General features: G+C 44.4%; 2 protein-coding genes across 3 annotated transcripts in view; both read left to right on the forward strand.

The window, feature by feature from the left end:
- Nucleotides 1-347: 347 nt before the first annotated feature.
- LOC119212951 (vinculin) lies at nucleotides 348-19,600 on the forward strand. Its single transcript, XM_037463839.2, has 21 exons — nucleotides 348-650; nucleotides 8,199-8,269; nucleotides 9,431-9,581; nucleotides 10,573-10,681; nucleotides 10,940-11,062; nucleotides 11,158-11,318; nucleotides 13,391-13,481; nucleotides 13,597-13,744; nucleotides 14,192-14,345; nucleotides 14,433-14,608; nucleotides 14,748-14,938; nucleotides 15,399-15,598; nucleotides 16,082-16,210; nucleotides 16,305-16,454; nucleotides 16,602-16,710; nucleotides 16,796-17,098; nucleotides 17,187-17,314; nucleotides 17,434-17,616; nucleotides 17,706-17,909; nucleotides 18,010-18,114; nucleotides 18,203-19,600. The coding sequence occupies exons 1-21, from the start codon at nucleotides 483-485 to the stop codon at nucleotides 18,347-18,349; spliced, it is 3,201 nt and encodes a 1,066-aa protein (XP_037319736.1). The 5' UTR covers nucleotides 348-482; the 3' UTR covers nucleotides 18,350-19,600.
- Nucleotides 19,601-20,445: 845 nt separating this feature from the next.
- Nucleotides 20,446-24,131, forward strand: part of adkb (adenosine kinase b) — an 86,346-nt gene continuing 82,660 nt past the window's right edge. Inside the window, exons 1-3 of one of the 2 annotated variants that reach the window (XM_037463021.2) lie at nucleotides 20,446-20,730; nucleotides 22,806-22,880; nucleotides 22,988-23,041. In XM_037463021.2, coding sequence (XP_037318918.2) covers nucleotides 20,702-20,730; nucleotides 22,806-22,880; nucleotides 22,988-23,041 — 158 coding nt within the window. In that variant the 5' untranslated portion in view covers nucleotides 20,446-20,701. Of the gene's footprint in view, nucleotides 20,731-21,958; nucleotides 22,053-22,805; nucleotides 22,881-22,987; nucleotides 23,042-24,131 lie in introns of those variants that run through there. The other variant, XM_037463022.2, reaches the window with a different exon arrangement.

A 24,131-nucleotide genomic window follows, 5' to 3' on the forward strand; every position in this document is an offset into this window, starting at 1 on the left:
GCGTTGGAAGTGCCAAAGCCAGAACTTGTCTGGCTAAGTCATTTCCAGCGGCTGGAATCTACTCCTCACAAACAGTAGACACATATTTCCCTTTTTAGGGCATGAGTATCCATTACGTAATTGAGGGAGCACCTCGGATCTCGAGCAAACTCGCCTGTGGGGATGTGGGAGGAACCGATGCGGAGCGGCACCACGAAGCGACCAATCGTACGCTTGGGAGGGAGTTTCCTTCCCGCTCGCTGATTGGTCGGCGGGGCAGAAAGGCTGAGCTTGACGTATAGGTTGCTCGCGCTCGCTCTCCCGTCCGGCCGTTTTTCACGTTGACGCTTTCACGGGGAGTAGTTGCTGTGTTCATACCGCAGGGTGAAACTGCCCCCCCCCCCAAAACAAAAAGAACTATCCGGAGTTTTTAGGCTTTTAAAGTTCGGGATTAAAACACTTTAACTTAATTCTCTCTTGGATAGCGGTAGAAAGTAGTCACCATGCCGGTTTTCCACACAAAGACGATAGAAAGCATCCTGGAGCCGGTGGCCCAACAGATATCCCATCTGGTCATAATGCACGAAGAAGGTGAAGTGGACGGGAAGGCTATCCCGGACCTGACGGCGCCGGTGGCTGCCGTGCAGGCGGCCGTGAGCAACCTCGTTCGTGTGAGTAACTTTCTCATTCTCTCCGTCCTCAACTCGGGCGTTAATGACGCGTAGAAGTCGGGCTACCTGTCGCTCTTTTTATTTGTCCCACGCCGTCCTCGCGCCAATTAACGTCACCGCCAAAGGTCGAAACGCAACACGCTCGTCCGCGTACCTCCTGTCGTGGGATAGCTGGGACACTACAAATAATAAAAGTTTCTTGAAGTCGTTTGACTCGGGGCAAAGTGCAGTGACGCCCTTTTCCCCTTGAAAATATGCCACCACCCCGTGGAGCGGCGTAGGCACCTCCGCCTTGTGTGTGAGCCAGGGGCGGGTACCGGAAGGTTCCTGCTTTTTTCATTTTTTGTATGTAAATCAAATAAAATCACTGAAATGTGCCAGTGAGTAGAAACTGCATATTATTTGCAAACAAAACTTCAAGCACACCCTCATAGACTCCTGTATGTTGCACGGGATGCATCCATCACCAAGTGTGTGTCAAAGCAGTTATTTTGATATTCCGTGACCTGATGAGGAATATGTGCTATTCACATACAGCGTTTTGATACCAAAAAGTTGTAACAACACAATATTTAGATTGAATTGGCTTTGAGAGCACCTGACAACTCACAAACTTAACAAAAATATGATATATTCTGAATAAGATGTAGTTTTGACTCACTGTGGCATGTGCTCATACATTGTCACATCTAGTTTTTTTTTGCCCATGCCGTTTAATTAAAAGGTTTTTTGAGCTATTGGTTATACATTCCCAGACAGCCTTTTCTAGAATTACGTGCGCCCCGTTGACCAGATGCAGCTGTGGTTTCAATGCTATTTAGGACAGTGAAAGACTCCACCACGGCGGGGTTCCTCTGAGCCACATCTGAACCATCATGGCTGAAATTGAGGAAATGACAAAGTCGTTTCCTCAAGTTCTAAACCCTTACACAAAAGTTTCTCACAAGGGAAGCAGGGAGAATATAGTGTCTCTTTGGGAAAAGAAGGGATGGAGAACAAATTGAGGCAGACTCGGTTCATGTGTGTAACCTCTGTCGGCCCTGCGGTTGTTGCGAGGTAAATTTTGGACGATTGCCTTCTCCCTTCCTGTGGAAATGTATTGCCTGCTATTAACGTGCGGTTTAATTAGAAGGTTTTATTACCCGTAACCCTTTCAAGCTAGTGGACTCCATTCCAAGCCTTTTGTTGCTCCAAGATGAACCCACACGGTATTAACTGCCAGTGCCCTGATCTTTGGTGTGCGCTATCTGCCCTGAACCAACAACCATCTAGGGAAGGGAGCACAACATCAAATCGCTAAAAGGCGCAGACAAGGACCTACAAAAGGAGAGTGAATATTTAGGACGTGCATCCATCAGGTGGTCTCATGACTCCACATAAATGCTCGTGTTGCTTTGTGTGCAGTAGATGTAGAAATAGCCAAATCCTGGCACAAAATGATGTATACTTTTTCATATGAGTGTCCTTGCTTGTTTTTAAAAGGGAATCTTCCCAGAGTTTCAAACAAATGAATGGATGGATGTTGCTTGAAACATTAGCCGGTAGCTAAGGTGAAGTCATTGAGTGCTTGTTAGCATGAAAACATCCTGTGCAAACCCAACTCGTGTGGGGCTAAATTATCCTGGCTCTGTGGACGTTCTCAATTGTGATCAGATGTTTCCAAAATAAGCATGAATGTATGGAAAGGCCTGTAATTATTTCCTGTTGCCGTAACAACACTACAACATGGACGATGTTGATATGATGATATATTTGAAGTTCAGGGACAGATGTAATTAACTTCTGACCAGTGCTGTGTAAGTCATACACTGTCTGGTTATCATCTACTTTGACTGATTATCTTTTATATTTTCCAGGACAAGTTTTTTTATAAACATGATTCACTTAAGTGTTGTGTAGAGGAAACGATCCTTCTTGGAAGAGAAAGGGATGTTGCTATCTAATTATATTGCTCCAGAGTATCAGAAACTACCACATGTTGTCCCTTGTGACTCATAGTTCATCAAGGGTGGATTTTGGATGACCTTAAATATGATTGTAAATTGGATTACAGTACTATTTTTTCAATGGAAATGTTCTAATGGTCATCACGTTGCTTTACATTGCTGAGAAAGAAAAGGGAGATGTGCTTTTAGGGTGCTCTTAAATGCTTGTATGATGAGGTCTGGTGCTCTTTTTGTGACAAATTTTCAGACTTTGTAAATGATTTATTTACGGGCCCAATGTTGTCATACAGGATGTGTGGCTATAAATGGTCAGCCCTTGTGTACATACCATGTGTTTTTAAACTATGCATTTTAAACGAGCATGAACGCAAGAGTCAAATATGTTTGGTCTCACTGAGACCCTTCGCTGGTGCTCAGCATCTATTGAGACAATGAGCCAGACCTCAATTAAAGATGAATGCGTGGAATGTGAGGAATTTCCAGCAAGCAGCAATGCATCCCTGGCCTGCTCAGAAGAGGGTCAAGCTGATCCTTTTGAATGAACAGTTTGCATGAAACAATGGCATGAAAAGCCGTGAGACAAACCACCTCTGTTCATGTCAGCTCTATCTTTGCCTGTGAGTTTTACCCCCGATTGCAGCGAATGTCTTTACTGACGCGATGTGGCTAACTGTAGTGAATTGACCTGTTGATGATTGTTGAGTGGTTGTGAGAGCTGTTGTGTTTTAGTACTTGTGCAACAATAACGCCTCGTGGTTATTGCAAAAAAATGTCTTGTGCAAGGGAGACAAAAAAATATATCAAACTGTGTCGATGCGCTCAACTTGCCAAACCAAATTTGGTGTTCGCTCTTTCATTTCCCCACGTCTGGTGACTCAACATTATACCATCTAAGTTTGACGATATGTTTGTCATAATGAAACCATTACAACTAAGAAATTCTCAGTAGATGACGTAATTTTGCTAAATTAAATATTCCCGAGAACCTCCCAGCTAAATAGGCATACAAATGTTTGTATTGTGTACTCTGTGATTGTGTTATCCTGCAGGGCTGAGTGGAAGAACAACATGCATCCCTGTGTGAGCGGTCCTTCTTTTAGGTTTACTTTTCAGGCCTTTTTTATTTCAGACCTGGTGTTCTTCATTATATTTACCGCCCCTTTTTTTTAGACGAGGGTCGGATAAAGAAAATAATGTCAGTGATGAAGGGTCCTGGAGCAGATCAAGTAGTGCGTGTTGGTTCTCCGGTTCTCACCAGGTCTGTGGCTCTACAGTTAATCTTCTGCAATGTTGCTGAGGTTACAAAATACTATGGCGCTTTACGCAACAACAATGCCAATAAACCTACCACCTACTGGAAGTGTGACTTAACTGTAATATTTTACTTGTGCAGAAAAAACACATTTGGGGTCCTGTACTTAAAACTTTGTTGCTGCTATAATCCTCACTAACATTAAAAAAAATCAGTATTTGATCTTGACCTTGAAGAGTCATTTTAATCCCTTACAGACGGGAAACAAATGTGTTTATTAACTAAACTGCTTAAAGCCATTCAAGAGAGAACATTTCCTGTTACCTGCCAAATCATTGAACGCTGCTCACCATCGCCTTGGCGAGACATTACATTACATGTCATTTATCTGACGCGTTTATCCAAAGCGACTTGCATTGGATTGTAACCCAAGGCTTACATTTTACCTGGGGAGCAAATAGGGGGTCAGGTGTCTTGCTCAGGGACACTTCGACATGGCATATGGAGCAGCTGGGATTCGAACGATCAACCTTGCGGCCCCCACCGCATCACATTACTCCATGCGCCACCATCGCCCCATAATCTAGACATAATCCTAGCCTTCATCGGAAAATGCACCGCTGTGCGTGTGGATTCATCAACCCCGTGAAAATGTGACTGTATAGGAGCTCGCGCAGGAGCGGGGAATACATGAGGAAACGCTGGAAGCCAACACAGGAAGACCCGGCAGCTGTCAGGGAACAGGGGAGTGAGTCGGTGAAGGGAAATCCCCCCCCCCCCCCCGACTGCCTTCAACAAACGATCTAACGCAGCAGGCTGTCTCTTTTTTTCCGGAAATATTACAGCGACGATAAAAACACTGTTGGTTGCTGGACTTTTTTCATACCACCCACCAGTATGACCTTGTGGTGACTCTCCCTCTTCTCTCGAAGCGGCCGACTGCCGCTGCCCAGTAACACTGTACGAGCTGCTAAGCGCCCGTAACTCGAGCTGGATAGCTGTGATCCAGTCTCTCTGGCTGCGAGTGGGTCGTTTGATTAGTGGCTCTCATCGCCTCGGACGGCACATGCAAAGCTTCTTTCTGTAACCAAATGAATCAACGGCGTGGGATGCAGGAGAAAGCCGCTGACCTTCAGCGAATCACTGTTGTTTCAAAGTCATTTGATATCGCAGAACGCAGCACTTCCTTCTTCTGAGGCAATCGATCGAGAGCTGCCGCGTCTCATCAGACTACAGAGGTCACATCCAAGACATAAACCTCTGTGTGCGGGAAAAGCACACCGTTTATTTGTCGGCCATTGCTGAGGGCGGCAGGCTCCCCCGGACTTGATTAGAATCTGAGATCTTGGTAGTCGCCATGACGAACGCTGCGTTGCGCTAAAAGCGACCCGGCGTGTGAAAGGCGGGCAGTGTTTTGGGCAGCCGAGAGGCTTTTCAGAGCGGCCTTTCTTCTCCCAGCAGAGCGATGGGTCTGGCGTCCACAAAGCCGGGGTCTGTTCTCTCGAGGAGCGGCCACTCCATCAAGCTGCTTCACGGCGGCGCCCCGCCGGAATGGTGAAAGGAAGGTCGCTGTTTCCTCTTACGGGCGCGACTTGTGACAACTTTGAAGAAGATGACACTGAAGCAGTGAAACGTTTTGAAGTAGAAGGTGGAAGTGAATGTCTTCTTTTGAAAGCGGTTGCGGTAATCTAATACAAGGAACAGGATATTTGTGTTGCGGTTAGGCCGCTTAGCCTGTCCTCCGCTCCCCCATGCGTTTCCTGTCTTCACTATTTTGGGAACTAGAGATGGAGGTTTTCACCCCATTTTGAGGTGTGAAGTGCAACGTCAAGTTCAGTGAAATTATCAAATGTGTTTAAAAAAATCTTAAATAGGGGCTTAAAATAATATAGTCCGGGCAACTGCTTGACAACAACGCCTCGGAATCCGGGTCACTGTTCTATTTTTGCAGCAAATTGTTTGGCTGCCGACTGTTTTTGAAGCTTGGACAGAAGGAAGCGGCTCCGTGGGGGGGGGGGGGGGGGGGTCGGTGGGTGGGTGGGAGGCAGGAAAAGGACACAGAGGATCTGCTGCATTACAGAACCAAGATCCTCGGCTGCCATGTTTTTGGGGGAGAAAATGACTCACTGCTGGTTGAATTGGCTTATGGCCTCCACATTATTGGCCCACTGTTAAGTCTTGTGTTCAGTTTAGGTCATGTCTGAACTTGATCTCATAAAAATCTTACCGTTGTTCTCTTTTCTTCCGCTGTGAGATTACTAAATTGTTGTCAAACAAGTTTTTCAGATGCCTTGAAAAAGTATCAAGGTCATAACGCAATTTGCAAAAAAGTGCATGATGAGGAAATTTCACAAGTAAAAAAAAAAAAAAAAACCTTGATGGTAAATGTCAACCATAAAGTTTATATCTAACATATTATCCAAGCCGTTGATGAACTCTGAAAAGAGAAGTAGCTGTTTCACTGCAGATTTCTGTTCTTTACTGTTTTTGCTGGTGTGTAATTTGTTGTGTCATCGTACATCGCATAAACATGATGAAGCATTAGATGGAGTGAGAGAGGATTTACTTTACTATCTTTGTGAAAATATAAGAATCCTCAGTCTGCAGCAGGGAAACACTGAGATGCGGCTTACAAACATCTTGCCAAAGACTGATAAAACGCATTTGAAACTCTACCACAAAGTACAAATGTTTTGCAGCAAATTGCAAATGGATTAGAAGCATTGATAACACTTTTTGCTCGAATATCAGAAGTCACAAGGCAGGAGAGTGATTTTACTTTGTTAAAGCAGATTGCTGTGTCCCCCATCACTCACAGTGTTAAGGACTCTGTCAGGGCCCCGATATCGCGGCTCCGTGACCCTTTAGCTGAACAGCTTTAGTTGAGTTGTGTGTCGGCTTTTGTCCGGTGCGACCTGTTGCTGGAATGTCGAATTGGCGTATGCATACCGTCGCTTTGCTCAGAGGGGGACAGCCTCCATTGAGCTCCAGTTTTAATTTGGCCTGAACTTTTTTGGCCCTAATTTCTAACCCCTCAGTTAGCTGGAGAGAGGAGACACAGCTCCGTTACAGACCTCCACGGCGACCATCTGGAACGACATGTTGCATGGCCCTCTAGGGACGCTCTACAAAGACCACGTCTAACCTTTTTAATTTACAGAAGGCCTTTTCCAAATAATCAATTCATTTAGTCTGCAAACCATCTTTAATTCATTCCAAAACGGGGCCATTAGCATTTCCCGGAGCCCAGATACATTGCTTGTTTTGTCAGCAGAGGGAAACGTGTTGGAAATGTTCTATATTGCTAAACGGTGTCTCTGACGGGGATGTAACCGCTCCTGTGGTTTGTATGCGTTGTGATGAATATGTAACAACGAAAAGCCCTTTAACATCTCCCTGCTATGGAGCTATGTGCTATGGGATGAGGCTCATTTAACCGAGTTGGCGTGATCCGTGCCCTGGCATGAAAGTGTGTTGTCTCTCGTCCATGGCAGTTCGGACGTGGGTGAGTCTAGTCTCCCTGCAGAGCTGAGGTCATGATGGGGGAGGTGAGTCATTTTGGCATTCGAGGGAGGGGCAACGTTCAGCTGCTTTACACATTATAACTGCGCTTACACACACACACACACACACTCCCCAGCAGCTGCATTGCTCAAATTGTTCACTGGAAGAGTAACGGGACATCACTTGTGTTTAAATCTGCATGATTTAAACACAAAAAAGTCCCAAAGGGGAATAAATGGTGTTTTTAACACCAGCTGTGTAACTTCCTGCTAGAGGTTTAGGTGTTGAACCAGTCATCGGGGCTGAGGCTGCTGGTTCCTGTCTGCAGACTGTTGTGCCACCATTTCCGGGTTTTAAAAAGGAAAACGCACCTTGTTGTTAAAAACAAAGGGAGAAGTTGTCTCGATATATAACCATGATATGGTGGGATGTGGTATGGTGGCAGATTCCACACAACTAGGAGTGTGATCCATTTACGTTCTTTCTTTCTGGGCTATCAACTGTTCACCACGGCTACCTGCCGAACAGTTTCCTCCTCTCACACAACGTACTGCATCTGTTTTGATACTGTAATGCACATATGTCAAACTCGCGGCCCGTAATGGATTGATCACCTGCACTGGGAATCTTTGACCTTAGCGCAGTGCATGCTGGGCTAGTCTCAGGCCCCTGTGACCCTGAAAAAGATGAAACCTAAGCCAGCAAATTCCAGGTGGATGAAGTCAGTTAGAAACAATAAATAAAATATTTTCATATTAAAAAATCTTGTCTTTCCTTGAAAAATGTCTTTAATGTGAAGTGCCTCGTTCCATTAAAGCATAATTTGTTCTGTTTTTTTTTCTTCAGGTGGGCAAAGATACTGTACAAACCACAGAGGACCAGATCATGAAAAGGGACATGCCACCAGCTTTCATCAAGTAAGCACAGAATTACACATTGCTTTGCAGACATCGGTCATCTGGCCACGACTATTTTGTTTAAATGAAATGGTGGCTTTCTCTACGAGATGAGGAACCCACTGGCTTCTCTCTGGCTCCGTTTCTCTCATCTGTTGCAGCAATGGCTGGTTTGTCCGAGCAAAGGTCAGACACGGCATGTTAAGTGCCTCAGAATTGTGCCGTGGTGAAACAGAAATAGTATTCTGCCTAGGGAGGAGTTCCTTCACCCTAAAGGAGAAGGTCCCCAAACTCATACAGCCTCCCGTAATTAAGAGCCACTGCTACCTGCTACCGCGGAGCCCCCAAAGGTCAGGGATGAAGCACGTGGGGAGTCGCAGGTCGCCCGGCTCAACACGTTTGGCGCCTCAAAGTCAGATCGTCACCCTGTCGTCATCCATCAGCACATGTGCTGGAATGCATCTCCTTCACTAAATATAGTGTCTGCCGGGGTCCGGGTAGCTCATGGCTGTTTCTCGCTAGTGGACACTGAAGGACACTGTCGGTGGACCCTCCAAAGACACACACACACACACACACACAGCCGACTTGCCATTTGCAAAGTATAGAAAACTGAGCTCCTCTAGATGTAAAAACTGCTAAATGTGGAGAGTGAGAGCAGTATGCCGTGGAAACTAGAAGATGCGTCGGCCCTTGCCTGGTGGCATGTTCTATTTGCAAAATGGCTTTCTTGATACAATGCAGCAGGTGTGTATGACGCTAAATCAAAGGCCTGAGCTTGCAGGGTTTTTTTCCTGCTCCGGAGTTCAGAGTGTATCGCACCCAGGAGGCAACAATCAATCATTTTTACCCACAAAACGTGTTCAATCGGGAAGAAGTCAGCCTGAGCTTCGCCTCCTGGGGTCCAAATCACATCCTGTGAGAACAAGCTTAACCTTTCTGTAACAAGACTCGACTTGCAGAAGTCAAATTTGAGTCAATTATGTTTATATAGACCAAACACAATAGTCAGTCTTTTGCAATCCACACAATTTATGACACTGTCTATCATCCTTAGTTCCTCAACTTTTTGTATGCTTTAAAAATCCCCACATTCAAATGAATTTTCATTAATAAAATGTATGTGCTCATCAGTTTTGTATGATAGAAATATAAAGTCCAGCGTCTCGTTTGTTTCCACAGAGTGGAGAACGCATGCACTAAACTGGTGCAAGCGGCCTCCATGCTGAAAGCCGATCCATACTCTGTTCCTGCTCGGGATTACCTCATCGACGGCTCCCGGGGTATCCTCTCTGGCACCTCGGACCTGCTCCTGACCTTTGACGAGGCCGAGGTATTCATTCATTCAATCCAACGTTTATTTAACAAACCGGTTCACCAGAACAACATTTTTTAGCTGAGTCAGGCTGTAATCTGTTTTAGCGGTTTTGTGTACTACACCACACCTCGTCCATGTTGAGATTTCCTGCATTTAGTAGGATGTGGCTTTTAGGCTTCAGCAGCTTCAGAGACATCTGTGAATTTAATTCTGGTTCATCGAGTCATCTGACGGAGGAGAAATTGGTTTCCCTGCCTCTTGGCCTTTATCTTTGACTCGCTTGAGTCCGACATCATTTCCTCTGTACTTCATTCTGAAATGACATCGACCTTGGGTGGGGGAAAAAAAAAGGTCAGTCAAATCGGTCAGTTGGTAAACTACTCTATCTGGCAGATCAAGTTGAGAAATGAACAGTAGATGGTCTATTGTGGCCGTGTTAAGAGCTGTACCATTGATTTTCACTGAGCAGAAGCTGAGCTGAAAGGCCTTTAGTGTCTTTTTAATGGACACTTGAGCGCGGCAGAGGCCCGCTGTAACAGGCTCTCCTGCTATAAGGACAGTATCTATTCCCGCATACCCGTCGACCGCTGTAGTGCTTATGAAAAAGACCGAGAGGGCGATAAATATACCTTGCACGTCGTTGGGGCGCTATATTTCTTGCACGCTTCCTATATCTTGAAGCAGGGGTATAATCTTGCAGGCCCATCCCTCTCATCCTCCCAGGGAAGGAGTCTAAAATAAAAAAGTGGCAAATCAGCTCTCTGGGAGCTGACATCCGGCGTCCTAGCGCTGTCGGCGGAGTCATCACTCATGTTTTCCCATGCAGCTCGGGAGTGGCTCTGTACAGCGGCTACTCCAGCGGTGCAAAGCGGCAAAACGGGACAAAGAGGCCGGAATGTCTGCAGGCAGCATTGTCAAAGTGTATTTGGAGGAGGGGGAGGCTTTGTGTAATCACTGTAATTTGTGAATGCAACGCTGTTTTTGTCTCACCTTGTCGTCTTTGTAGGTGCGCAAAATAATCCGTGTGTGCAAAGGCATCCTGGAGTACCTGACGGTGGCGGAGGTGGTGGAGTCCATGGAGGACTTGATCACGTACACCAAGAACCTGGGACCAGGTCAGTCTGCCGATTACTGCTTGGAGTCCTGAACGGACATTTCCTCAGTTTTTGCTTTGTTGGCAGTCTGGAAGTAGACCTGAGAATCTGTACCAAAGCAAAAGCGGTAATTCTTCCATTCCATTACAAATAAAACGAGTAACCCCGACTGGCAGATGCTTCATTCCAATACCTCAATAGAGGCCTTTAAATGTAACATGAATCCCTTTCTGTATGCGACCTTTCTTTACGCGACCTAAGTAAGTGCACTTTTTCCAGGCATGACGAAGATGGCAAAGATGATAGACGAGCGACAGCAGGAGCTCACACACCAGGAGCACCGTGTGATGTTGGTCAACTCCATGAACACCGTCAAAGAGCTTCTGCCCATCCTCATCTCAGGTATCCACTCATCACCTGCACCGCGTATTCCAGTGCGGTATTCATCAGGGGGACTACTCGCTCTCGTCCGTTTTTTGAAATGTTTGTTTTTTCAGGCATCAAAATCTTTGTGACCACCAAAACATCCGGCAGCCAGGGGGTGGAGGAGTCCTTGAAGAACCGCAACTTCACCTTCGAGAAGATGAGCGCCGAGATCAACGAGATCATCAGAGTGCTGCAGCTGACGTCCTGGGACGAGGACGCTTGGGCCAACAAGGTACGAAAAAGACACGCTTTTTTCAATTTTTGAAACACACTGCATTTTGTTTTGTTTTGTTTGGCCATCAAGGTCCAATGTGCGCACTCTGTTGTTATAAATACATGTGAAGAACAAGAGACTGCTCAGAGTGTTTCACTTTGTTTTTGTGAATTATTATTTGTGGATCCCACCCGGAGCCAGTGTCTGTATCAGCGAAAAATGCTTCCTCCTGTGCTCGCACAAACTCCCAGAATGCCTTTGACAGGAGTCCTTCGACTGTAGAGAACATCCAATGATGTTATTCTCATTAGGTGTATTTTCTTTTTCTTTTTTTTTCAGAATGACTTTATTTCAAGCTTGATTCATTAAAGTAGTACTGCTTTAACTTTCTCTATGTGGGATGGTTAATCTTTAAGGCTCTTTTGTGTTTTTTCTGCTCTGCACGCTCTGCTTCTTTCGTGTCTCATCATTCGTCAACATTGCTCTTTACTGTGCCACTTTTTCCCCCATTGACTCTTGTTTTCCCCTTCCCTTCTTTTTGGTTGCTCTCAGCTGCTATGACCAGTTCAACATTTGTATTTATGTGGTTCTTCCTTTCTTTGTACCATTTCTTTCTCCCTTCACCCCCTATAGAAGGTAAGCCGCCCCTCTCTTTCCCCATGGTTGTGCAGCAGCATGTCAGACCGATGTGTGTGCGGTCTTGTGCTTTGTGGTGCCATTGTGTGCTCATTGTGACTACCTACTGTTGGAGTAAACTACCAGTTTGAAGTCAATGAACTGCAAATGGAATGTGTTTTTTTTTGTGCCAAGCAGGTTGAACTGCAGACATCTTTGATCAATGTAGTCTTTTTCCTCCCCTGGTTTTGCTTCATTACATTCTTGTGTCAACATCTGCGTGTCCTCCACCTATGTCATCTACACCTCACTGAATGCATGTCCTCAACCTTGACCATACTCATGCTGTATTGAATGGGAATTTATTCATGAGAACTCCTTTCTGATCAGTACTAGTATTTGACTAGCTAAGAAGAGAGCACATTGAAGAACTGGTCTGGATTTTGTTTTAATCCAACATATAGGGCCCAGTTTGCTGATTCTATTTTCTCAAACACCCTCTCTTTACATAAATAGGATTACTAATACATTGAACCACACCTTGAGTTCTGTTCTCTATTGAATCAAAGCCTGTAAGGAATGTTTGCATTCAGGAGGGGCAAAGATTCTACATTTATCCGTCCGCCACTTCACTTTTTCACTCACGCACACATGAGGTTATACACAAAAGAGCAGCTGTACTTGTTTGAACAGCAGACTATTGCACCTTTGCACTTCCTGTTTTTTCCCTCCTTTTTGTTCTGATGTGTTAATCCATACTCTCAGGTATTCAAACAAACCCCAAAAGTTTTCTGTCTTTTTGGCAAAGACCTTGATATGAGGGCTCGGACATATTTTGTGGTAAACATTCTCAAAGCCTGCAGGAGATTTGAGATTTGAGTTTTGTTCTTAATCTGCTTAACTCTTGCTGAACTCTTTGTTAAGGATGCACGGTGCACTATGAAGGATAGTGATGTGTGTTTTCTGGTCTTCTATTTTTGTACCATGGAAAATGAGCTCACTCATTCATGCGCTGCCCCGTGTCCCACAGGCCTACGCTTTGTTTTTGCTGACTTTGGCAATGAGAGAACTTATCGTTGTGTCAGCCGCTCCTGGACGCATTGTTGTATTTCCAGCCTCTCTGATTGAGATACAATGGAGAGTTCTTTGGCTTTTATAACACGACGTGCTCGTTATTGAATTTGTGAAGGATATGTGGAACCGGCATGTACTGCGTGGTTGTGCCTTACGGATGTTAAGGATGCTGAACATGGACTTTGCTCTGCGTTTCTTTTACTTTAACCATCTGGTTTGATCAAAATGATGACTATAGTCTGGACTTCTTTACCCTCTGAGCTCAGCTTCAATGAGTCATGACCTTATTTCTGAACTCATTCTCACAGAATATAGCGTTTCCTCTTTCTCAGTGGTCTTTGCTTCCATTGATTTTCCCTTCTATGATATTCATGTATTCTGTGTTGTATTCAAACCCAAAGGACACCGAAGCCATGAAGAGGGCTCTAGGGCTTATCGACTCGAAGATGGCTCAGGCGAAGAACTGGCTGAGGGATCCAAACGCTCAATCAGGTAACAATCATCCAGACCCTACTCCTGAAACTATTCCCGCCGCCCCTCACCTTGTGCTACGGCCAATGACCTAGTGGTGTCTGGTGACGTGTCTGACTTTGTGTTGTGCCTGCAGGGGATGCAGGCGAGCAGGCCATCCGCCAGATCCTCGATGAAGCTGGGAAGGTTGGGGAACTGTGTGCTGGCAAAGAGCGCAGAGATATCGTGGGCACGGCCAAGACTCTGGGTCAGATGACTGACCAGGTGTCAGAAATGAGGGCCAGGTAACCCATACACCATTAAACACAACCGTGGCAAAATGTTTCCCCTCATATCGGTCTTTTATTTGCCATGTGATTCCGTTATCAAAGTTACATTTTTATTTTACACACGGTACTCTGATATCCCATCCTCAAGGGTACAGAGTGTAAGGCAGGAAGTGTGAGGGGATTATAGTGTGTGTGTGTAAGAGAGTATGTGATGAAATCCGATTGTCGCCAGGGACCCTTAGTCACGCTCGATTTAAAAACAGCTGTCTGATATTAATCCATAATCTACTTTAACCCCCGGCTGGGTTACTCTGCTGGAAACTGTAAAGTGCTGGTAATTGAGGCATTAAGTCAGAAAATACTGTTCCTAAACCGGGGTACCATAAAGCTTAAGATTTTGGACATACAATCAACTGCGCTGCAGCTCATGACGTGACCAGTATTTCTCTTTGTCCACCCCAGAGGTCACGGGGCGTCCGCGGCCGCCATGCAGAAGGCGCAGCAGGTTTCCCAGGGGCTTGACGTGCTAACCGGCAAGGTGGAAAATGCTGCTCGCAAGCTGGAGGCCATGACTAACTCCAAGCAGGCAATCGCCAAAAGGATCGATGCTGCACAGGTGAGTCATTCAACTTGTTTAGCCTCACAAAACGAGCATTGAGACCTGGATGGGGAAGTGTCTGATGGTGTCTCCTGCCCCCTGCAGAACTGGCTGGCGGACCCTAACGGCGGGCCGGAGGGAGAAGAGAACATCAGGGCCCTGCTTACAGAGGCCAAAAAGATTGCCGACATGTCTGAGGACCCAAAAGAAAGAGACGACATCTTGCGGTCTATTGGAGAGATTGCTGCCATGACTGCCAAACTGTCTGATCTCAGAAGACAGTAAGCATTTATGCCTTTATTTATATTTCGTTTTGATTACTTGCCGATTATTATTTGCTCTCTAACTGTAATTGGCTATTTACAGGCCTCATCTCAGCACCACCTAAGACCGTTTCTGCTGTGTTTTAATTCCTCATAGGGGTAAGGGTGACACTCCTGAAGCCAGAGGTTTGGCTAAACAGATCGCAACAGCTCTGCAGAACTTGCAGTCCAAGACCAGCAAAGCTGTGGCCAACAGCAGGCCTGCAAAGGCAGCTGTTCACTTGGAAGGGAAGATTGAGCAGGCGCAGCGCTGGATTGACAATCCCACCGTGGATGACAGCGGCGTGGGTGAGTCCACCGCCCATCCTTCCCCACTTCCCTTACTCTCGATCTCTCCCGCATCGTCTTTAATGTTTGTAATGAAGCTGCCTGGAGGCTATCTTTGTACAAAGCCTGCATCAAAGCAGCAGCTTGGGCTCGAGTATTGATACAAGCAGTAAAATATCACAACTACAAAGTATGCAATGGGGAGCTATTTTCAGAAGGTGGTCATGGGTCTTAAAAAGCACAACTGAAAGTTAATTAGTGCTGAAATAATTCATTATTTTGGTGTTTAATTTATCATTTTACAATCAAAAACCTATGCTTCAGGCTTATTATTATGAGGATTTACCTTTTATCTCCTTTATTTTTCTGCCCTTCGTTAGTGCAGATGTTACAAAGACGTGGCTGTTTATCAGCAACACAAGGAAAATGTTCTTTATCAAAATCTATGTTAATCTACATATGCATGTGCTTGTGGATTCAGGCCAGGCTGCCATCCGCGGGCTGGTGGCTGAGGGCCGCAGGCTGGCCAACGCTCTGCTCGGGCCATACAGGCAGGAGCTGCTTGGTAAGTGTGAGCAAGTGGAGCAGCTTATGGCCCAGCTGGCGGACCTGGCGGCCCGTGGCGAAGGGGATTCGCCTCAGGCACGAGCTGTTGCTCAGCAGCTCCAGGAAGCTTTAAAAGTAAGACTACGCTCACTCAACAGTCGTTCTCATTCCAACATGCAGCTTTAAAGCAATAGATCAGGATTCATACAGGGAAATGGAGAAATAGCTCTCTCTGCTGGTCACTAGTTGTGTAGGAAACTATAATCGCAAAATACTCCACTAAGAGTTCTTTGTCAAAAGAGGTAAATATTACAAGCAAGACTAATAAAACGTCTCAAACTCTTAAAATAATGCCATTCTGATGGTTACTTAATACAGGTGGCCTCTACAAAATGAATTGTTTTAAGTTAATGTTGTCCAAACCGAATGTGAGTTTACAATCTGCAAGACAGCGAACATCAGATTAGCGGAGTAGAGAAATTCTTCAGAAATAAAAATGTACAAGTTAACCATAATCCTATGCTGTTGTACACATTTTTTATTTTTATTTTTGAAACACACTGCATCTCAGTGCGCCACCTTAATGACGGTCATAATATCAGTTTGTCTTTCTTCTAGGACCTAAAAGGTAAGATGCAAGAGGCGATGACTCAAGAGGTGTCTGACATCTTCAGCGACACCACCACCCCCATCAAGTTACTTGCAGTGGCTGCCACCGCCCCTCTGGAAGCCCCCAACAGAGATGACGTCAGTGGCCCCTCTGCTCCTCACAGTCTTGTATTTCCAACAGCCCTTTTTGGATAATTTATTTATTCTTTTTTTAATTTTTTATCATGTGTAGGTCTTTGACGAAAGAGCTGCCAACTTTCAGAACCACGCCAATAGGCTTGGCACCACAGCAGAGAAGGCCGCCGCTGTCGGTACCGCCAACAAAAGCACGGTGGAGGGAATCCAGGCAGCTGTCAAGTCAACAAGGGACTTGACACCGCAAGTATGGAACAGTTTAGTGTTTCCATCGGGTTCCGTTTGTGTCCGCTCACCGCTCTCCATCGCGAGTTACAAAGCACAAAGTGCTTCTCGCTGCATGAGCCACGTCTACAGCAGTTGTCGTTGGACTCACAATGATGATATTTCGTAGGTGGTGTCTGCTGCTCGTATTCTGCTGAGAAACCCCGGCAACCAAGCTGCTTACGAACATTTTGAAACCATGAAGAATCAATGGATTGACAATGTGGAGAAAATGACCGGTGAGGTCCCTGAAGATGCTTCAAATATTCTGATTTTGACTGTTCCTCATTGAGTGAATCCCTATGCCATGTTGTGGCTTTTCAGGTTTGGTGGACGAGGCCATCGATACAAAATCCTTGCTGGATGCCTCAGAAGACGCCATCAAGAATGACTTGGAAAAGTGCCGCTTGGCCATGGCTAACCATCAGCCTCAGATGCTGGTCGCCGGCGCCACCAGCATCGCCCGCAGAGCCAACCGTATCCTCCTGGTCGCAAAGCGAGAGGTGGAGAACTCGGAGGATCCTAAATTCAGGGAAATGGTGAAGGCCGCGTCTGATGAACTGAGCCAGACGATCTCTCCTATGGTGATGAATGCCAAAGCCGTGGCTGGAAATATCCACGATCCAAGTAAGTTGACGTTGATCACTGGTTTCAGGATGATGTTTTTTGTGTACGTGAAACCTTCTGATTAGCGATTAACTTGCTTGTTTGCCAGATCTGCAGAAAGGCTTTCTGGACTCTGGTTATAGGATCCTTGGTGCAGTGGCAAAGGTCAGAGAGGCATTCCAACCCCAGGAGCCAGACTTCCCACCACCTCCTCCTCCTGAACTGGAGCAGCTCAATGTAAGCCCTTTAACAAGCACATTTGTATTAAATTGAATTTGGCGAAACCGTTTGAAGATGATCGATATATTTTTCTAAACTGCCAAATCGTCTTTTTTTTTTTTAACTTGTCTTTGTAGCTTAATGATGAGGCGGCACCCCCCAAACCTCCTCTTCCAGAGGGCGAGGTTCCTCCCCCCAGGCCTCCTCCCCCAGAGGAGAAAGATGAGGAGTTCCCCGAGCAGACTGGTGATATGGTTAACGAGCCCATGATGGTAGCTGCCAGGCAGCTCCACGATGAAGCCCGCAAATGGTCCAGTAAAGTAAGTGAACTCTGTGAAAGGATCCTGGACTTTTTTACTTTTTTAACGCTGCACCGACAGATTGATTCTGTTCCCTTCGTACCTCTCAGGGAAATGACATCATCGGTGCCGCCAAACGAATGGCGTTGCTCATGGCGGAGATGTCTCGTCTGGTGCGTGGAGGCGGCGGAAACAAGCGCGCCCTCATCCAATGTGCCAAGGACATCGCCAAGGCTTCTGATGAAGTCACGCGGCTGGCCAAGGAGGTGGCTAAGCAGTGCACTGACAAGCGTATCCGGACCAACCTGCTCCAGGTCAGTTCCATCCTCTTTATCTGAGGGAGTTTTCATCAAGGAGGACTAGGATGTCCTCTTTTTTTTTTGGGCCTGTTCTAACTTTGTGACCTCGTTTTAGGTGTGCGAGCGCATTCCCACCATCAGCACTCAGCTCAAAATCCTGTCCACGGTCAAGGCCACCATGTTGGGTCGTACCAACATCAGTGAAGAGGAGTCTGAGCAGGTGGGCGGGGTCTCTCTCAAGTCTGATCACAAGCTCTTCTTGGTATTCCCACATCATTCTCATTGTATTTCACGTTGTTCTCCGGCAGGCTACCGAGATGTTGGTCCACAATGCTCAGAACCTGATGCAGTCTGTGAAGGAGACGGTCAGGGAGGCTGAGGCGGCTTCTATCAAGATCCGTACAGATGCTGGTTTCACCCTGCACTGGATCAGAAAGACCCCCTGGTACCAGTAAGACACGGGCCACTGTTGCTGTGCTTGATGCTGGTTCTCTCCAGATGTCCAAGAGGACATTGAATGGACAGATACTTTTATCAGAGCCATGACATCGCCACCCGTCACACTAATAATGACTAATATGGGTGAACCTTCTCTATTAGTACCATATCCAGTCTGTAACGGTTGCTGTTCTGGTAGAATGTAAACATTGGGACGATCAGTGCGAGTTATAGGTTAGATTTTTACTGGGGGATTTTTTTTCTTTCTTTTTCTAAAGTGTAAAAAAGTAAAAATAAAAATAAAATGTAAACCTTATTTTGACAAATCGCAGGAACATACACTGTATGTTTTAAATAGAGGTTGGATTACATATTATGCAAGGTTTGCTTTTAGCCTCTTCTAGACACAAACCGTAATTTAAATTGAAATAACAAGATTTGCTCAAGACACTTTTATATATTTGTACTGATAATTGTATTATGATCTTGCATTCATCTTCGCTAGGATAAGCACACAAACCTGAGGAGTTGTTACAAGTACAGTATAGGCCGACGCTTAGCAAATGCAAAATATATTCAGTGGTATTACGCCATGTTTACACTATTCTTTATGATCACAAGTGAAAGCAAAACACTGTTAATTATTTTACATAGTGTAATAGAATTGTTGCCTTGTTTATTTTCTTTAAAATTCTGCCAAAGACATTCTGCCATAAACTTTGAAAGTGTAGTTGTCTGTGTTTGGACAGCGATGTACATTTTGTTTTTCAAAAGAATGACCCCGCAATTTAAAAAAGTGCTTGTTCAACGCTTCCTCTGTTGCATCGGGATGCCCTGTGAGAAACAGGCTCGTGCTACGGTAGGAGGCCTAATAGCCAAGGTAATTACTCCCATTTTCACACGCCCAAGCTTAAGCAAACAAAGCACTGTCTTCGTCTTGTTTGCTTGTTTTTAATTTTCTTCTCAACACTGCACACAGTTGTACGTCTCATGTTGTCTTGTTGTGCACAATCCTTTGTTTGTAATGAATTGCACACTTCTCATAGGTAGCCAAGGGAATGACACGAGTGTGGATATGGAGCACGGTGTCATCTGCCGCTGGTGAAATCTTCACATTCGTCTTAGCACACTAAACATAACTGGCCACTGTCTGTGGCACCTGTAATAGATATTTTGAAATGTTTGAAGACCGTTGGTGTGAATGTGTCTTTTAAAAGTATATAATACCAACTTATGTGCCTTGCAAAATAAACTTTATTTGCAACTGATGCGTTCTCATTTACAGGGGTATCATTTCTACAAGTTATGACTGTATTGATTTCTTCAAAGCACTTCTACATTATTAATCTATTGAATTACACTTGATTCAGGAGTTTTACATCAAATCATATGCTCTATGCAAACACAGGAAGTTTGTTTTGGAAAAATATCTCAAAATTATGCAACTTGGTTGGGTTTTAAAGAGCCTAAACAATATTTTGCTGAAGAATTGTTCACAATTTTGTAATAAAGCATTTTTAGCACTTGGGTGTGTTTTCTTTATAATTAATGTTCTTGTCATATATGCCTTTTTGATGTAAGGAAGTGGAAGCTTTTAATTATTATTGTCAGTTTATTCCTATTTTTTACATCAGGAAAGTCAAAGATTGCCCCATTAGCCTTCTTCGTGATTTTTTTCACTGTATCAAGCAGTTATGTTAATGTCTCCACTCAGGAATCAAAAATTATGATAAATATTGCCTTTTCTTCGATATCTGACACTATTCGACAACAAACCAGGGGAGGGGAGAGATATCAATGCAGTCTTTGGTTGGGATAACTTTACTATTACCGCTGTAACACTAAGGCCTTTTGTGCTTATTATATAACCATTACACCATCTGTGAAATGGATCTAATCTGCAAGTAATGAGTATGGGCCACTCTGAGACTTTGAGGGTCTGTATTTTTACTCTACTGTAATCTATTTTAAGACGCCAGTCCTCAGATCTAAAAGCTAATACTGTATATTACGATGTAAATGTGGCAAAGTTGAACTCAATCTTGGAGAAACAGATGTAAGGGGAAACCACACAAATGACGCCATAAAACTAATATTACATCACTTTCTCCATGCGAGTCATAAGCACATTTTCTCTGACCAACAGAGACTGCGAGCTAATTCTAACCTTTCCCATAACCATTCATTTCCCGTCCCCAGGTTGCATGCTAAATTTCTTCATTATCAGCAGTGGGGAAGGAAGCTGCAGCCCGTTCCCACTCGACTCTTTCCCCGCCAGTGAGCAGCGGCGTCCCGGGGCTCCGCTGCGTCAACACAGCCGTTGCTGATTAAAACAAATATATATACGCATTTCTGACAGAGACACAAACATGTCGACAGCGAGGAAAACGGCGTTAAGGTAATAACCCGACGGCATTTGTCGCTTTAGACCCTAAGTGCGCCGCACAGTTAGCCGCAGCGGCTAGCTGCTAATTAATGCTAACGTCAGTGGTTGTTGTGGTGAACTGTCAGCGGGAGGTGACGGGGCGCTAAGCGGGTTGAACCTTTGAAGTGTTCGGCCGTTAGCATTAAGCGGTTCACAACCAACGCTCGGTGCTAGCATTAGCTTGTATTAGCTATGATTAGCTTGAATTAGCTAACAGGGTGGGTTCATCACATGATCGAGAGACGGCAATTGTTGCCATACTTTGAATGTCGTGGCAGCTTTATGTAGACAAGTCGTCATTTCGTTTGTGAAAACGAGTTTTTTGCGGAGTTTTATTTGCAAAAGTGATTAAAGAATTTGACTGGTGCGAAAAAAACTTTAACGCACGTCAGCGATGCTGTCAGATAGGGGACCTTTAAGACAGTATATTCCATATTTCAATTTACCAAAGATGAAACTCCGTGAATACAATTGACTAAAAATGTATAACACATTTTTATAAAGTAGCCCATTGCACAGTGTGAGAAATACCCGTTGAAAGTGTGTTTGTGTATATATAAATATATTCCCAGCATTTTCATTTGTCTTCAGTGTTGTGTCTTATCGTTATCGTTAGATTCTAACTATGTTTGTAGGACTTCAAATAATAGTTCGCAAAATCAATTACAGCCAACTGCTTGGTTTACTAAAGTTAAGGCGGTATTATGTGAGGTCTCGTGAGGAAGGAGATTTTAGTCCCTCTAAACAAGAAAGGAAGCATGGCTCAATGTAGTCTAATACCAATTTATTTGACTTGTGGTTTCTGGTTTTGATATCACAGTAATCATCAATAAAATTACTCCAAAGCTAACATAAATAAAACGACCACCACCAAAAACATGTAGAACACAGCCATATGTGTGCAAATAATTAAGACACTTCTTAAACTTTATATTTTCTATATGAAACTCAAACTGTTTCTCAAGTATGTCCAAATAAACAAAAATTAATATTATTGAAATATTACAAATTATTAATTTCTTTTAAATGTCTTATTTAAAAAAAACGTTATCCACCTTATCTCACATGGGCACGAAACGCTGCTTAGAAAGCTCTTCAACAATTGGAACACGTTCAGCCAATCGTATGCCTGGAAGACACTAAGGCCCGCCCTTGACCTCCATCAACCAGTCACCGATGATTAAAGTGCAGCTGCAGTTCCTGTAGTCAAAAAGCACATTGCTTTTAGTGAGAGGGCGAATCTGTTAATCCTCAGGTCAGGCTGCTGGCTTTTCTGATATAATGCCAACTCCAAGGTAAGATTCAAATGAAAATTTCCTCTGCTGTGGCCACAGCAAAACAAATTTCTTAACTTAGTATTTTTCTTTTAAATGTGTTTACAGCACTGCCAGTGATTCAATGGGTGGGTTGAAAACAACTGTCAGTCAGGCGTTTAAGCTTATATAATGATTAAGATGGCTTCACTGAGTCCTGATCTTCCAGATCACGTAAAAACCCAAATGTGGCACCACAGAACAATTATATCTTCATGTGATCTTAACTAGATAATCAATATGTTTTTTGAAAGTTAAGTAACTTGTTATGAAAACTCTGTAGACTTTGGCCATTGTGATATCTTGTGGCTAAAAAAATTCCAGATAAAAGGGGTCACAGAGGTAAAATTATAAAAAGATTCACACATAGTCTAGTCATGTATTCTGAATGAATGGTACATGCTGCACTTGTCCGTACATGAGAACATTTAAGCATCTCATCAAAGCTAATTCTTTATTTAAATCTTTTCGTTGTGCTAAAGTTTAATGTTACAAATCTGGAAGGGGGACGAACAAATCTTTTTTACATTACTCAGGGCGAGCTGAGGACGGTACAGTACAGAGAATGTGAGCTAATGGATAAATCAGTAAAACATGGGTCGACTCCCTCATCAACGTTTCTGTGACTTAATGAGAAACCGAGGATGTACCACAGATGGTTTTTGTCCAGTAAGTGCAGAGCTGGCGAGTGGGAGTGTGTATAATACAATACGTTTTTGTCCCTTCCCAATCCAGTGAAAACACACTCTTCGGGATGGGAAATCCCTTGCTTGACATTTCGGCTGTGGTCGACAAAGATTTCCTCGACAAGTGAGTCCAAACAGCTGTTATGCCTAGGTTTTTTTTCGCTGCCATCTTCATATTTCTGCAAAGCACACTGACCTTTCTGCTTCTTCCCTCGTGTTCTTTTACTAAAGGTTCGGGCTGAAGCTCAATGACCAGATCCTCGCTGAAGACAAACACAAAGCCTTGTGAGTGAAAGCTTCCCCGGGACGGTCGTGTTAAATTGGCTTGTCACCAAATATGGGGTGCACTGGTCATTCATACCCACTACAACCATCTTGCCACCGAGCCGTGCTCAAAATAGCCAAGTTATAAATCAACCCTCTGTAGCTGGGATCCTCGTAACTTAACACGCACACACATTATTCTGCTGAATCTGAGCCAACTGTAGAGAGATGCCTCGGAATGTACTACTGCTTTGGGCTAAGTAGATCTATGTATTTGTACTTCATGTTTTAATGATTTCCCTTGGATTGACCAGTCTTATAAGTAATGAACAAGTTTTTTCCTTTCCCAACAACTATCACATGTTCCATATTCCAGATATGTAAGAAATGTGTATGTGCTGTTTAAAAAAAGCAATGATTTAATCTCAAGACCAGATGTAATTGTACTTCAACTTCATCGGACGTTCCTTTAAACATTCGATGAACTGAATGTGAGTTGTCACATGGATTCGTTGGGGCCGGAGTTTTTTTTTCTTTTTTTTTGTGCCCACGATAGAGCCGACCACACATGTCCTGTGACTCACACAGTCTTATCTGTTTGAACTAACCAACTCTTATCGGCTGGCCCCAGAGAAGCTCCACGGGGCCACTTTGGCACTTTGCTCGAGAGCACCTCTGCGGGAGTAATGAGTCCGGAGGGGACGAGTGCTGTGCTTAAGCTTCCTAAACACAAATTCATAGCCGCTCACCTGGGAGTTAAAGGGACATCTCTCCTGTCTGCGTTCATCATCACCAGTGGAGATTTGGTTTTCCATGTGCATACTATTTGTGGTCCATTCAAACTGTAACATCACATCTCCTCTTGGAGATGACACACTCTGGCGCATTTTAGATTTGTAAGTGTCATATATTCTTCATTTTTTTTAAAAACATTTTTTTAAATGGGTTAAAGGGGTGACAAATTCCCACGTTGATAACATGACATGTGAATGCCTCGGCTTGTATGGCGGCCCAAAGAGAATGCGATCACCTGTCTGTTTGTATGCTCAGTAGCAGAATACAACGTTGTCTAAATCACGTTTGGAGAAATAATGGCAGGCGGTGCAGTTTT

This window comes from Pungitius pungitius, chromosome 21, assembly GCF_949316345.1.
Source record: "Pungitius pungitius chromosome 21, fPunPun2.1, whole genome shotgun sequence".
NCBI classification, from domain to species: domain Eukaryota; kingdom Metazoa; phylum Chordata; class Actinopteri; order Perciformes; family Gasterosteidae; genus Pungitius; species Pungitius pungitius.